At 35.5% G+C, this 15,790-nt stretch overlaps 1 protein-coding gene across 3 annotated transcripts in view; it reads left to right on the top strand.

The window, feature by feature from the left end:
* AFG1L (AFG1 like ATPase) overlaps positions 1-15,790 on the top strand; it is a 71,966-nt gene that overhangs the window by 27,558 nt on the left and 28,618 nt on the right. For all 3 annotated transcript variants that reach the window (XM_062572676.1, XM_062572674.1, XM_062572673.1), the window contains one exon: positions 911-969. In XM_062572676.1, the coding sequence (XP_062428660.1) occupies positions 911-969 (59 nt within the window). The remainder of the gene's footprint in view (positions 1-910; positions 970-15,790) is intronic.

The following is a 15,790-nucleotide window of genomic DNA, read 5'->3' as shown; positions in this document are numbered from 1 at the left end:
CCAAGTGTCTGTATTCTCTTTTTATTTCTCCTGTCAGCAACAGCTATACCATACAGCCTTTTTATAAGGCTTCCTAGTATTAATGAAATGGAGCAGCCCATCATGCAGTTTGAATGACAAAATTTGTAATGAAGAAGTCATTCTGTCATGAATGTGTTAGGCAATTAGGTAGGTCCCAGAAAAGGGAACTTTAAACTGGACAAAATATTCAGATAAATAAGATATAAAATGCTATTTTGCAAATTGTTCTTATTAATATGTATTTCATTAAGTGCAGATCTGCATTTTGTTGCCCAGCATCCTAGTGCTTTTTCTATTCAGCTATGTTTTGAACACCTTTGTATAAGTTTACATATTCATTTAATTTTTGTTTGCCCTAGGGATGACTGTTTTTCTTGCTTTAAAAAAAGATTATATGTAGTAGAATTGCTAGAAAGTAAAGGGAATAACTACATTACACTGAATAGGGATAATACTAATTTTATAAATTAACTACTTTCTAGTCCCTCCCAAGTTGTGTTCCTCCCTATTCCCGTACAGTTTGTGTTCCCCCTACTCCACACTGTAATGCATAGCATTACAATTTTTTTTTATATCCTAATTTTAAAACAGATGCTATTTTATGTATTTGTTCTTCTAAAACCAGTTTATTTCTCATTAGAGACTTAAGTCTTCTTTTGCTTCATGCCTTTTTGAGACTTTCTTTGGATGTTTCTTTCTTTCTGAAGAATGTAATGAATTTTCATACAGCAGAAGAACAGAAATCAATTTCAGTTCTCGTTTCTTTTTTTTTTCCCCTCCCCCTTTTATTCATCATCTCTGTAGCAACACAGCCTTATTTCCCAGGCTAAAAGACAAGCTGGCATTGTTACTAAGGCTAAGTAACAAATGATTTTTTTTTTTCTTTCAGACCTCTATAAAAATGGACTTCAGAGAGCTAATTTTGTACCGTTCATCGCTGTGCTGAAGGTAAGGAGAGTCACATGCTAAATACTTTTCAGTTTTACCTGATGTATTAATAAATTGGAGATTTGTACAGGATTATTTTGATACTAGTTTTCAAATAAAATATACATGCTTTAACTGCTTGGGGCAAAAATAATTGGAGGTAAGGGAAAAAGGAACTCTTCTGCTCTAGAACTAACATCTGAAAAAGCTGAACATTTGGTATGACAAGGAGTTTTCTTCTGTGATGAAGACAGCAGAATTCATTTATTTAGATAGGATTTTCTTACTGCTGTGTGTATATACCAAGTAGTGTTGTAGTATTCCTGCAGTAGTTACATTATGTTATTTGAGGATGTCTTAAATTGCTAATGCTACAATAACTTGTTTGCACTTTTCCATAAAAGTGGTATTTTTTAAAAAAAAAACAAAACTTCACCTAGGCAGATTTTGGTCACTCAGCTCTGCAAATCAAAGTATCAAGGTATACCTACATTCTGAATTTTACAATACATTGTATTTTTTCAGGCACTTTGATTATCTGTTTAATATATTACATTAAACAAACAATTTACCCTCTTTCCATTTAATCTTATTCTCATCTCTTCAAGGTCTGCGTTGCAAAGGTAGCCAGGTTTGGTGAAAGGGCAAGGAATCTCTAACAAGTCAGGCAGTCAAGTAGTAAGCACAGCTGAGAGAGTTGCAGGTAGTCATTGCAAAGGGGAGAGAGAAGTTGGAAAAAAAAACCCTTGAACGTCTTGTAGTTTAACCCAGGCAGCTTGCGGTAGCTTCTCCAAAGAAGAATCACTGAGAATTATACTTGAGCATGACAAAATAAATAATTTTGAACAGTATTCTGCCTAAACCTTACATTGAAGAATTAAACTGAGTCTTGTAGAGACCTCAGTGTGGGAGTGAATCCATCCTGGACTGAAAAGGGATTTCACTGGCTTGTATCCTTTCTTCTTCCTGTCTTCCTCTCAGACATGTACTTCCTGCACACCTTTCCTATGTGTGTTTTCCCATACCCTGACCAGATGGGTACATTACCAGTATGCCTCACTTCATTCTCTTCGGGTCCTGGATTCTGCTGGCTGGCATTAGACAATGTCAACTTCTTGTTTCTGAGCCTTCCTTTGTAGTTATTCCATATGTGTTAGTAAGTTGCTCAAATATGAGAGGTCATGTCAAGTAATCTTGCAGCTTTTTGCACATAGCAGCCAGCACTTCATGGGCCATGGTTTGAGAACCATTCCTGTGCTAATTGCTGGGGTATGCTTACTGTTCTTTATTGAGAAAGAATTATTTTGGTGAAATTATCTCAGATCTGCCACTCTGTCAAGCCTTGAGTTACCGTTAACAGCATAGATGTAACTATGGTATGAGTGTGGTATTTTGTGTCACCTCAGCTGTCATAGCTTCCCATACATGCTCACTAAATGTAATCTGTGCATAGGGAACTTAGTGTTTTCCTTAACTGTGGACTTAGTGGACCGCTCAGTTTCCTCATTTCTGGGTCTGTGCATTTTTTTCTCATGTATAAGTGATTTTCCAAATGCGTATTTGTGAGGTTATATATGAATGTCTAACAAGTTCTGAAGCAAACTCCCTGGAGTCTGCATGTTGTGATGTGGCAGGCTGGAAACTTTGTAATTATTTTCTTTGGATTAAAAATGGAACATCTTATTTAAATGTGAATAATATGATTAATGTTTATTTTGTTATTTAAAAGAGCATATACTGAACTCATGCTTTCAGTTCTGGGCAAGTCGCAGATATTTTTAATTCACCAACTATGGTTGTGTTGTTAAGTTATTCAGGGTTAGCCTGCAGCTGGTAGGGTTAGCATCAGCTCCTGTGTTCAGTCTGCCTGGTTTGACATGACATGTAAAATAGAAATAACAGCATTTCCCTACCTCCACAATATTATTGTCAGCATAAATACTTAACTAACTAAGGTGGACTAAATCGATATTTATAATAAAAGAAAAGGAAGCTAGAAGTTTAGAGAAGGTTTGGATTAGTGCAGAATAAGCATATTGGTTGACTGTTTCTGCTAAGGTGGTCAGCAGTGAAGTAGTTAAGTGTCCTGGGCTTTCAGTGGGGCATGTTGGAGTCATAAGACCGCTTAATAGCCTAAGTACCTTTGAAAATCCCATCTGATGTTGACACATGAGCAATTAGCAGGTTTCGAAGTTAATACACCGTTGACAATGAATATAGCAATATTTGTATCTCAGAATGGCTGTGTATCAAGTTGTGAAGGTTACCCCTAGAGGTGGTTCTCATCTGGATGGGTTTAGAAAAGTAAAAAACACAAAAAATAAATGAGCAACTACCTCCCCTTTATTTTTGAGAAGAGTTTATTCTGTAGCCAGCTGTGTTAAATTCAGGATAGGTTATGATCATAGAATGTTTTCAGGAATACCAGTAGTCTCATAGGCTTTTGCTTTTTGAAATGCAACATCATGCTCAGTCAGCATATATGGCAATTGTTTCTTTTCCTTGCTGTTAGCCAGCCACCTTTTTCTACATATTTTTCCTTGTTGACTCTTAATTTTCTTCCTTGATAAATGTATAGTTCTTTCATTTAACTGGTGAACAGACTTAGTGAAAATCTGTCTTGGATGCTTATTTGTACTTTGCTTTTCTGTTTGGCTAGCAGAAGAAAAAATGTGAAATGTAGTTTTTATCCATGTATACTCATCGGGACTGAGAATGTAATCTAAATTTTTAGGAAGGGCGTTGTGGATAGAATGCTGAGAGAAACCCTAAAGACGGATTCATTTTTAAAGCTGAGTTTAAGGGTGAAATAGTAGGAAAATAAACAGAATGTAGCACAACCCAGACTAGAGATACACAAAAATTTCCATAATAACAAATGAAGGGAAAAATAAGATCTTACTCTGCATTGCATTTGCAAAGGTCTTTCTAAAATTCTAGATTAATTTCAGTTGTTTTTTTCCCCCCGTATCTTTGTGTTTTAACATTACTCTAAGTGTGTTTGCCCTTTGGATCACTTTAATAAATATTACCAAAAGTAATACACTTTCCCAAAACATAATGCATGTAAAGTGGATGAGGGAAAGCTTATCAACAATTACTTCTTTGACCTCCATTGGAAAACAGAGGGTAATGGCAAGAAACTAAAAATAATAACTTCTGAATCTACATTTTGAATTCAGAACATCAGAGGTAGACATTAAATTGAATAAATTTTAAAATAAGATCTCAACAAAAGACCTTAATGTTCCACAGGCATGGATAAAACCAAATTGAAATTCTGGTTGTGGTGTCTGAGGAGGGCAGATTTAGCTGTCCTCAAAGCCTGTGTATAATCCATATCATTTTATCTCCGTATCTTCTCACGGCAGTGGTGCTACTGGATGGAGTAGCTTCTACCTCAGCTGTTCATTATTCCACATATAGCTTTAGACAATGTAAAGATAAAATCCTGCAGAATTTTGCCTGAAACATGATGGAAAAATATTACATCAGGTGCTTGCAAATGTTTGACTTCTATCTTCAGTACCCTTCACCTCATTCCAAGATGCATGTCTGGGTTGGTATCATTCTATTCTGTTCCCTTGAGGTGATTTTGACAACTCAGACCAACTTCTGTCTTAATTTTGTCTGGATTTGGAGCCTCCTGTGGCTCTTTTGTTCTGATCTTGGAGGGTTTTTTATCTTTGTTTGTTTGTCAGTTTGTTTTAGAAGTTAACTGCTATCACCCTAAATCTTAAAATACAGTTTTAGCATTAAGCGTAGTTCAAGTTCAGTGCAGGAACTTTGAATTCCTTTAAGTAGTCTTGGGGACATACTGATGAGTGGAAAGTATCCACTTTCTGTCAAGAGACACTTTACTTCAAATAGCATAGATTTCAGGCTGCTTGTATTCATTTCATAAATAGAATGAGTAGTTCCTAGATAAATGATGTTGTGCAAAAATCTTTCCCTGTCTTCAGATGATGAAGAAAATAGCCTCTTTCTCAGATCTAGAATTACCACATTCATCCTTCATTCAGTTTTTGGTTTTATTTTCTTTGCGTTATATAATTGCCGTATCTTGAGTCTGTGTCATACAAAGTTAATTAACACTTTCTGTGGAATGCACAAGAAGGTAAAACACCGATGTAGAGAAAATAGTGTTCTCTTTCAAGGTTTGTCTGTATTGCTTTTCTAGATGATAGATTACTGGGGACAAATGATTGCTGAATATCTGCAGGGAAGGTGTAATTAAGGTAAATGATGTTACTTTTTTTAAAGGCCACATAAAAGCTCGAGGTACAACAGCCTGTCTCTGTAGTTGGACAGACCAGTAAAACTTTTTTTTTTTTGGCAAATCCTCCAATGATGCAGGCAGTCCTCTGTACAATTCTGAACCCATCCCACAAGTTCGGATCTTTTAAAATCTTAAGACTGAGAACTAATCAATGATTCTTTCATCCTGTAATTTAAAGTATTAGTTTCCATAAATGGGGAAAACTCTCTCATTTGATTGGTTCATTGTGGCAACTAAAATTCTCCAGGACAGAGTATTCTTTATAAATGGACTTGATTTCTGCAATACATCAGACTGCTTCTTCAGTCCATGCAATTTCATAAATAGAGCTTTTCAGAGATAAGGAGTACTAGGAAGGAAAATCTTTTAATTCTATAATGGCAATAAGATTCAGTCCCTTCTGATTGAGCTTTCAATATGTTGCAATGTCACATTCTGAGCATTTTAAAGCAAACTAGCATGGAACTCCCAAATGATTTATGCAAACACCATTCTTGACAAATAATATGATTTATTGCTCACAGCTAAATTGTTCAAATACTTAGAGCAGAAATCCTCCAAAAATTATTATGTTTGTAAAACAAAATGAAAATATGAAAGCTTTTTACACATTTTGAAATTAGTTTACAAATGGAGCTATACATCTTAATAATCTGGAATAAGTCCTCCAAAAAGGAGAAAGCATGCTTTAGTTTGCTGGTTTGGCAGTAATTTGATGACATTTTAATTTTCTGAGACATTTAACAAAGATATTTGCATTAACTGTTACATATTCCGAAATCCTAATTTGGTGACTAGGTCAACATTTAAGTCTTTGGACCAACAGGAAGGAAAGCTCCTCAGATAATTTGGTGCGTGTAAACTATAGCTTATATTACCAATTCGTGAGCTTCCAAAGATTTGTTGGAACTGTAGCCTGCATTTTTTTTAAGATGATAAGCCAAGTCAAAATGATAGTTATGTAATCTCAGTATTTTGTCAGGTTTTCTTCATGCAGTCAACCAGACACTGTGCTGAGTTCTAACTGAAAGGCGGGAAGTTTTAGGGGCATTAATAAGTATGAACATATCTATAAAAGGTACAATTTTAAAATAAAATATTTGGCTTTGGCTACCTAAATATTGCTTTAACTGAAGAAAAATTGCAACCAAAAACCTGTTATCATTAAGACATAAATTTACTATAACCTTCCTATTGTGGATTTAATTTTTTTTCTTCTGCTCTTAGGGACCAAAACATTACTTATTTTTGAACTGTTTAGTTAAAGTGGCTCCTTGTACACTCCTTTCAAATAGAAAGCAATGTGTATATACACTGTATTCTGTTTAGTGGCTCAGAATGGTTTTAATTAAAATATATACTCTTACAAAACAATAAAAAAGTTAAAAATTTTCACTTTCCAATAATTTATTTTGAATGTATGAAAAATACTTGTATAAAACCTTTAGAACTGTCCCTAAAGGAGATATGTGGGTATTAGTTTGTACAAAGGCACTTGGCAGATATAAAATTTCTTTGATTGCGTATTCAGCTTTTGTCCAACCACTTGTGTTAGAAATACAGGGATTTGTTGATTGGCAGATATGCCCATTTCTACAAAAACTTAAAAAAAAAAAAAACACATAATTTAAAAAAGTCATTTCATTGATGAAATTGATTTGTCAGCTTGTTCCATTCTAGTGGTGTTATAGCCCAGCGGCTTTCAGGCCGTTGAATAGTTAAAACCTGCTTTTGAGGTCAGTGTCAGCCACCCTGACCCCTGTGAACTGTCACCTGAGTCAGAATTGCTGGGATTAATCCTTTGATATTGTGATGGCTTCGCCTATCAATTGACTTTTTCATTACTGAAGATGTTGGGCCTTTTGTTTCCCTTCTTAGTATGTAACCAAGCAAACTCTTAAGTAGAAGGCGCATTTGTTCTTGTTCTTTCTCTCTCCCTCTGCAAGCAGTAGAAATACTCATCGTGTTTTGTGAAGTGCATCTAATTGAACATATAAAAAATATATCATAATTGTAATTATTTTTGTGCTTAACACACTCATTTATGGGTAGTTTTATTGTGGCATAATTTAAAAAAAATTAGCTAACAAAGGGTTGTTTTTAGAAAGCAAAGTGTGAGAGTTGGTGTATTCAACCATTTCTGCATACAGCTTTCTATATTTATGTTGTTTGAATTTTGTAGTCAGAAGCATATAACTGTTACAGTATTTTTATGATGTACCTACTGCTTTAGTGTGCTCTTTAGATATTAAGGCTGTTCAGTTTGTGTAGCTTCCACTTCTCTCTCTCTCTGACACACATGTACATGTATGTGTAAACACACAACACTTGTGCCCTCCTGGACAGTTTGTATAGATGCAAGTCAAAACTTTATCTAAGGATAAAATAGTTGCTCCTGTAGCTCAGTGTCAGGCTCCCTGTCTTCTCCTTTGCCTTTCTTAATTGTTACAATTTCCTGAGTTCTTGCTTGGTTAGTGCATCCCCTGATTAAAATGAGTAAATCAAAGCATATCATAGATATGTAATAGTTGATTTTTGCTGTATCAGGGTAAATTAGTCTAATTACACGTGGCAGTTTTATTTGCTTGTGATGTAATGTGAAATGAGGTCCTGCCTCTCCCCCCAAAAGCCCGAGCCAATTAATAAGGCTTTTAAGCTCTTTGTCACAGGCCACCGTGGAGGTCTGCAGAGAAGAACTTTAATCCAATAAACATTTCATTTAGATCATGAAAAGAAAGCATGGGGAGAAGCTCCTACAAGAGAGGGTGTTACCAGCAGTTCTAGCTATCAAGGGATGTGAAGAATTTGCCAAATTAACCTAGAGGCCTTCATATTTAACACATAAATGTGTCAAAACTAATAATAGAATTATTTAATTTGAGTTGAACCTTATATTGTTAAAATTCTAAGAAGCCACAACTGTTTTCTTCAAAGACTTCGCTGTTGAGCTGGATGGACAGGGCAAGGGGAGGTTGTGAGAAACCCGGATAGCAAATAACGCTGGTTGAAGCTGGTGGGAAAAAAAAAAAAAAGGGAATAGATAATTAGGTGTAATTAGTGTGTATGAATTGTTGTCTCCTTGCCCTTGGCTTGAATAAATTTCGGGGGGAAAAAAACCCTAGTGGTGAAAACGCTTTGATGTAAGAAGAGTCATTGTGGTTTGGCAGCATAAAGGCAGTGTTTTATACTTCTTACATAATGGTTGTGATACAGAAAGAGTGAATGGACTCTGCACCCCTCAGCCTGCTTTATAGCAAGGACTTTTGGATTCTCTTGAAACAAAATGCATCAGAAGTTTTCAGTTGTTGGTAATGAGGTAGTGGACCTCATCAGAGCTAAGCGTAAGCCATCTTTAGCCTTTGTTTAGATCTTAATCGCTTTTTTTTTTTTCCCCCTTCTGGGAAATCCAGTTTCGTAAATCAATACTACTTTTTTTTTTTTTTTTTTTTTTTTCCCTGCCTGCCAACAGCTCTGGCAGGAGCAAAGGCTAATACTGGGAAAAGAAATACAAATCAAATGTTAAAAAGAAAAACAACAGCGAAAAAGAAGCCTGCTGAACTAACTTCGAGGGTATAATTCCACTGAAATATATGTGTTAGGAGTGAATTTGACCCATGGTTTATGAAACGCTGCATTATAATTCAACTTGAACTCTTGGCATCTCTTTTTACGGGACAGTACAGCTTGTTTATTAGAAGATTGAAAATTACAGCCGTTACTGATTCTTAATAGAATAGTGATTTTGTTTTTTAATTTGAACTTATTTTGCAAGAAAGTTGTTTTGTTTAAGTGATATGCAAGAGAGAGAGCTGTTTAATGTAATTCTTACTGCATAAAGTTTTACTCTTTGCTGTTATTCTGTTCCCTGACTGGAGAAAGGAGAGACTACTTGTCTCAGAACAGCCACATCTGCACCTCCTGAAGTCTTTCATTTTTGTTTGAATATCTGAAACATTATTAATTTAACAGTAAATTTCTAGACTTTCTAGCTTTATTCATAAGTGATTGTTTTACAAATTAGTTGTCCAGTTTTATTCTTCTTGGAGGATAGCTGATTTATAGATGGATTTAAAATAAGTTATTGAAAAGTTGTACAATCATATGTTTCTTGTTGTAGCAGAGATAATGGGGTTTCTTAACTGTTCAGTTTTTGAGAGCTATAATGTAAATTTGTGCAACTTTTTACTAATCTTACCTCTAAATATTTTCTGTGCTGAATTACTAAGTTCAAGATTGAAAGTGTTCTTGTCACAAGTGTAAGACAGAGATTCATATGAAAAATTCTGCTTGTCAGTATTTCACTTTCCAGATTTTTGTGCACTTCCTTTCTTGATTTAAAAGTAATTCACAAATAAAATGTGCTTGTGTCACCCTAAGTTAACACAAATGTTATTAGGTTCATTGATACCTTACAGTCTCTTAGATGATGGTTTGGAAGTTTTCCTCAAAGTTTTTGTTTCTTTTTTTAGAACGTTTAGATCGGAACAAGCATAGTATGTCTAAACCTATTGTAGCAATTTTCAGTATTTCAGTATTTCAGGAACTGAAAAATATAGAGGAAAAGACTGTAAAGAAAATAATACTGTTTAACTCTTTGAAGCAATGTACTATTTTATAGAGCAAGTAGCCTTTTGTGCTTAAAGTTGATTTGATCTGTGAATGGCAACACCTGAATATCATGGAAAACTAAATAATTATGCCTGATTGTGTGTGGGGGTTGGTGTGTTTTTTTTACCTCCCTCAGGTATAGGTCACAAGAAATTCAGTTAGGATAGAGTCTGTACAAAGCTAAGAAATATGCAGATTTTCTGTTGTAAGATTGTGTAAAAATTATTTACAGTTAATACTTGCATAAAGGTTAGAAAGGTTGATGAAGTGATATTTAGTTTTGCTTTACTATTCACTGTGTGTCAGAATGTAATTATGACTGATTCATGAAACTGTCTTAGCAATGAACCATCTTTATTAAAATGCTGATCAAGATAAGAGCTGACAGTAATAAAGAATAGAACATTTTAGTCTTGTTGCTTTTGAATGATTGCTAATTACCCTAGAGGTCATGTATAGTGCTTATGAGGATTCATTGACATTTTCTTTTAAGTCTACTGTTTCAACAACATGTGAACAGGAAGACAAAAATTGTGTGCATACCCAACAATGCTTGCACCAAGTTTTATATACCACAAAATACCTGCTGATTTCTCTTCCCTTCCTCCACTTCAGTACACCTAGAGTCTTATGATTTGTATGTAGCAGAAAATTAGGAGTGTTACAGTGCAATTTATTTTTTAACAGGGGCAATTTTAAGCATGGATAAAATAAGCAACCCTTTGAAGATCCTGCCTGTGTACCATGCTTGCTTAAAAACGATGGTCTGGTTGATTTTGTTTTAGAGCTTGACCTGGGGAGAGGAGAGCATGGCACGTGTTTCTCAGGCTCTTCTTGGCTGGCAGTGGGCAGCACTCAGGCTGCCTCTAGCATCTAAGGCCGCTGGTGAGTGGCAGACACCGGTTTCAGACTCTGAAACACACTGGTGATTGTCATGTGCTGACGACTTTGAGGCTAGGCCTATGTGAACACCTGTACTGAGTTTTGTAGGTCAGAAAGTAAGTTCTTCATTGCACACAGCGTTTTTGCTTGAGAGGATTCTTGTTTTGCCAGTTATGTATAATTTGAGAAAACATCCATAGTAATTATATCCTTTGAGTGGAGAAACCTCTTTTTTTTTTTCTTTTGAGATCGCTTAAATAAGAATTTTAAAAACAAATAAATAAAATTCTAGCTGCTAATCTGACACTAGGTGAGGACAACTAATGAAAAATGAAAATGAGTAGGCTTAGTGAGCTTTGTTTCCCTGATGGTCCTCTGTTGCAGGCTGAAGGCTCTCATCATATGCTCTCTACATGTTGTGTGACGCAAGAGAGTTTCTTCTCACGGGATGGAGGTAAATGTATGAGAACAATTGCCAGTGGAAAATTTCCTTCTGTCAAATCATGAAATAACAAAGGAATATCAGTTATCCTACATGTTGTTAGTGGAGACTGAATCAGAAGGGCAGGCGTGGGTTTTTTGGGGTGGGGATTTTTGCAGGGGGATATCAGTTAATACGAAGAGTTAGATGCTGAGGATGGATTTGAAAAGTGGGAATATATCTGCTCGGAAAGAGCAATTAAAAGTTGCACTTGCTGCTTAGCCATGACTTGGCTGTTAATAATAGGTGTTCCAGTGTATGCTAGGAAAGACTAAGAGTAATAATTCTGTAGCTTTTCATGCCTGGGCGTAGGACCGTACTCCTCTTTGCTTGTATGGAAGGTATATTTGATATCAGAGATTCAGTACCACCCACCTCATTTGCAGGTGTCTGGTTTGACAGGAACCTGAAAGGCTGAGGAAGCTCAGCAAGTGAGAGAACTGAGGTAATGGTCATCCCATGAGTCACTCTTAACCTCTGTACCCCCCCCCCCCCACACACACACACACACACTCTAGGGTCCTCAGATTGTTTGCCTGATCCGGTTGGGCAACAGGATGATTTGTATTTTAACTTGTGTAGGGAACTGCTATACCATTAAAATTTAGAGCAGAGAACAACAAATGGGGTGACTTCCAGTGGTCTGCAATAATACTAAGAGGCACCTACTCATCTGCACTGGCAAGAGTCATGAGCTGATTAAAGTTTTTGAATTCAGAGAGACGCATTGCATTTTGTACAGTGCCTAACATAGACCATAAGGCTATCTATTGACATCTCTTTTTTTTTGTGTGATGTGTGGGAAATATGATGAGAACTTCAGGATATCCAGGTAACTTGCCTGTTTTTTGAACTTTTCTGAAGTCTTTGCCCCTCCATTTAGCAATCTGTCATATTGTGTCTTCTCATCACTGGCACATTTAAAACATTTTAATACCTGTCATTCGTGAATGCAGAACCAAAGGAATACTGGAGGTGCTTACAGGAAGAAAAATGTATTTATACAAATCTATATTTAATAACTTAATACAGTAGATGTACTCAAAGTCTAATTTTCTACTCTATCTGCAGATTGATACCATTTGAGGTGCTTTGTCTCAATTGAGACAGCTTGAAGTTTTGCCTTTTTTCCTTCTGGAATAAAAAATTTTTCTGCCACTTTGGTGAAAATGAGTGCATGATTGCGTCATATTTTTAACTTGCTAATTGTGTTTTCAAATTAGTAATTATATTTGTTCTTTGTATACATAAATACATAAATTGCTTCAAAATAAATTGTATGACTAATTAATTTTATGTATTTGAATTCAATAGGGTAAGAAGTCAGACTTGAAATATCTCAGCAGAATAGAAAACATATTGGGAAATGTAGATGCTTCCACAAGAACAGATTAGACTAGCTGTAGCTTTGATCTTAAGTATTTATTTCAAAGGAAAAGTAGAAGTTTAGCACAAGTAAATGAAATACGAGTGTTCGAATCTCTATCTCTAAAAAAATATATATATATATATAAATCCATAGTTACAACTGTGGCTTTGACAATTAAGTACCAACAATCTGAGGACTCCAGTTAAAGTTCTTTGGCTGCTGATTAGGATTCCATGGCAGTGATTAGTGAGTGTGAGGATGCAATCACATCTGTAGGGTTTAATCAGCCCAATGATGGAGAAGTTAGTCCAAAGATGGAGAAAGAAACTAAAACTTCTATATGTTATTCCTATTAGGGTTTTTTACACACTACAAAAAGATGAAAGATTAAAAAATAGAGAAACTTGACATTTTTTAGAATTTATAGGGTTTGTAAATGGTAGTATTGTTTTTCTTATAGTGAAGGAGTATGATATCAGTGATATCTGTAAACAGGAGAGAAGGTGCACTGTGGTACACAGATGTGCATCCTCTGTGATGCTCAGTATTTCATTCTTATGGTTGTAAGCTGCATTTGGTTTCTCCATACTGTACAGCCATGTATCTGATTTTCATTTGTGTGAATCTAATACTTTAAATCCTTAGCTTGGCAGTATGCATGGTTTAGTGTGCTTTCTCTTATAAAATACATTCTGATTATGTGGCTATCTTAGAACTTAAAGCATTTCTCTTGACAAATTTATTTGCTAATATAACCCTTTGTGCGCCTGTGGCGCAGATAAGTGAATGTTTGCAAGTACAGAAGTGAAAGACCTCAGTGACTAGCCTTGTCTACCTTAGTAAGCTTTGAAAGGAGAAACTTTTGGATCTCTACTCTGTGCATAGTTTCTCTGTCACCCTTTTGACTCTTGCTTTAAGTAAAGGAAACGCTGTTCTGAATTCTCCTGTAGAACAGTCTCCACCGTACATCATTCCCATGGATGAGAAATGCTGCTGTCGTTGCCTGGAGGGGCAAACAATCCTCGCACTACTGCACTGGTAGCATTGTCATATCCTTTCTGTGCTCTAATGAGTAAGAGCTGAATTCATGTAATAGTGCCAGTGCTTGTTTTTGTGCTATTTTGTTGCATCCATTTTTTCCACGTTATCATTTTAGAATTGGTTTCTTCATTCGTGCTTTCTGTTTGATTAGTTTTGTCATGCTGTTTTCTTGTAGCACCTATAGATCTGTCCTGTACTGTCACAAATTCGCATAAGGAGAAGGTTGTTCCTATCGTACAAAGCTTATAATCTAGCAATAGTAATCGTGTTTTAAAGGAACATTTCCTGAGAGCTTGTTGCTACACAGGTTGTAATGTTTTATTTTGATGGCCATCTATTCCTTGTGTATTTATACAGTGCTTAACAGAATTAGTGTGAGTGAGCTTGGAAGTGTTTCAATAAAAATAAATGATGGACAATGGTAGATATTTATTCACTTGACTCTTTAAAATGATTAGGAAATCTTGTGGTTATTTTCTGTTTATTTAGAACATAAGCTGATGGGCAGCAATTGGAGTACGTTGCTGAACAGAACATCAGTTTGGAGAGGCGAAGAGGAAAACAACAAAAAAGCTGAAGTCCAACCTAGTGGTTTTGGAGACAGTAATAAGTGAAAATTATGATAGAGATCTCAAGTAAAACATGAAACAGAACTTGACTGAGAATCCTTATTTAAAAAATAGAAGACAACTGTATTTGAAGAGTAAGACAGGATTAAGCTTTTTTTTTTTTTTTTTTTAATAATAATAATAATAAAGACCCACAACTCAGTGACGGTTCATTTTGGCCGCTACAGGAAAATGAATTAGGAGCATCCAAAGAATAGAATAGTAAAATACCAAGTATCTTTCAAAAGGGGTAGGATCTCTTTTTTTTTTTTTTTCCAGCAAAGTGGCCCTTACAGCTATACTTATTAACATGTGATGCAGAGCACTTCTGTGTGTCAGACTTTTCTTTTTCCAGTTTCTTCATGTTGCTTGCTAAGGAAGAAAAAGAAAAGACTGTAATAACTAAATTTTATATCATTTCTGAACTGGATGCTGCTATTGCCTTTCTAGGTGAAAGACATCATAGCCCAGATGTGTGTGCCTATCGGATTTTTCAAAATAAACTATGTAACATCATAGCATATTAGAATCATCAATAGTAGTATGTTATTGTAAATGTATGAGACAGCAATTGCAGAGAAAATTAATATCTATCATTAAATTAACTGCTTGTAGTTTGAAAAAGTCCCAAGAACTTAGATAAGCTTTTGAGCATACAAGCCCTTCCTAACTAGTATCACTAATGCTAACAATTTTTCTAAATAGTGATAATGCTAATTCTTTTAAAGAAGAAGGGAAAGAAGACTGAAGAAATGCACCTACTTCATAACTATATTTGGTAGCATTTACATCTACAGTTCTTATCTGTAGAACTCATTCACTGTAAAATTATCATGGAGTTAATTCATATGAGACTGTCATGGCATTTAAGCCATGGTAAGTTTGCTAGCAGAAAACAAGTGGACGATAGTATTGTAGCATCAAGTGTTGATATATACTTCGGCAAACCTCAATGACCTGCATTATTTCATCTCATTAGCACTGTGAATTTGTCCAGCACGTGTGCTGTACACTGTAGTCACCAGTTGAGCCACAAGAAACCACTATTAATAGCAGTGCAGTAAATTTACGCCAACTGCAGTGTTTCAGGGTGCATCCTTTTGTCTTTTACCTATACCATAAGCTTGTCACACACTCAAAAGTATATGTAGTTATGTATTTACTCTTCAGTCTGTATGTAGTGTAACACCCTGAAACAGTGATAGATTTTGAAGGACCCTTCTTGAAGGCCAGAGAAGCGGGACTGAATAAAGTTAATCTAAATAACCTCACAGTCCTGATAGCTGTAGTCAGTAATTCTCCTACCAACATGAAGAAAGTAACATTTGAGCTCATCTGCTTCTTCAGAAGAATAAAGCACTAGAGGGAAAGATGCTAAGCATCAATACCTGGCAAGGAAAGCAAAGTACACCAGCTATGCTGTGAAATTTCAAGAATCCACCTTCTGGTCTTCACTACCTCTTCAGACTGATGCTGAAGAAAAGCATAAACTTCTTTCCTCTCTCCCTTGTGCATGTTATTAAATGCCACTTGAACTTTTTTTCTCCTGCTGCTCTGTTACTCTTTGTGTTGTT

This window comes from Rhea pennata, chromosome 3 (assembly GCF_028389875.1).
Source record: "Rhea pennata isolate bPtePen1 chromosome 3, bPtePen1.pri, whole genome shotgun sequence".
NCBI lineage: Eukaryota > Metazoa > Chordata > Aves > Rheiformes > Rheidae > Rhea > Rhea pennata.
Note: the sequence above shows the minus strand (reverse complement) of the source record. Positions and strands in the feature narration are given on the sequence as shown.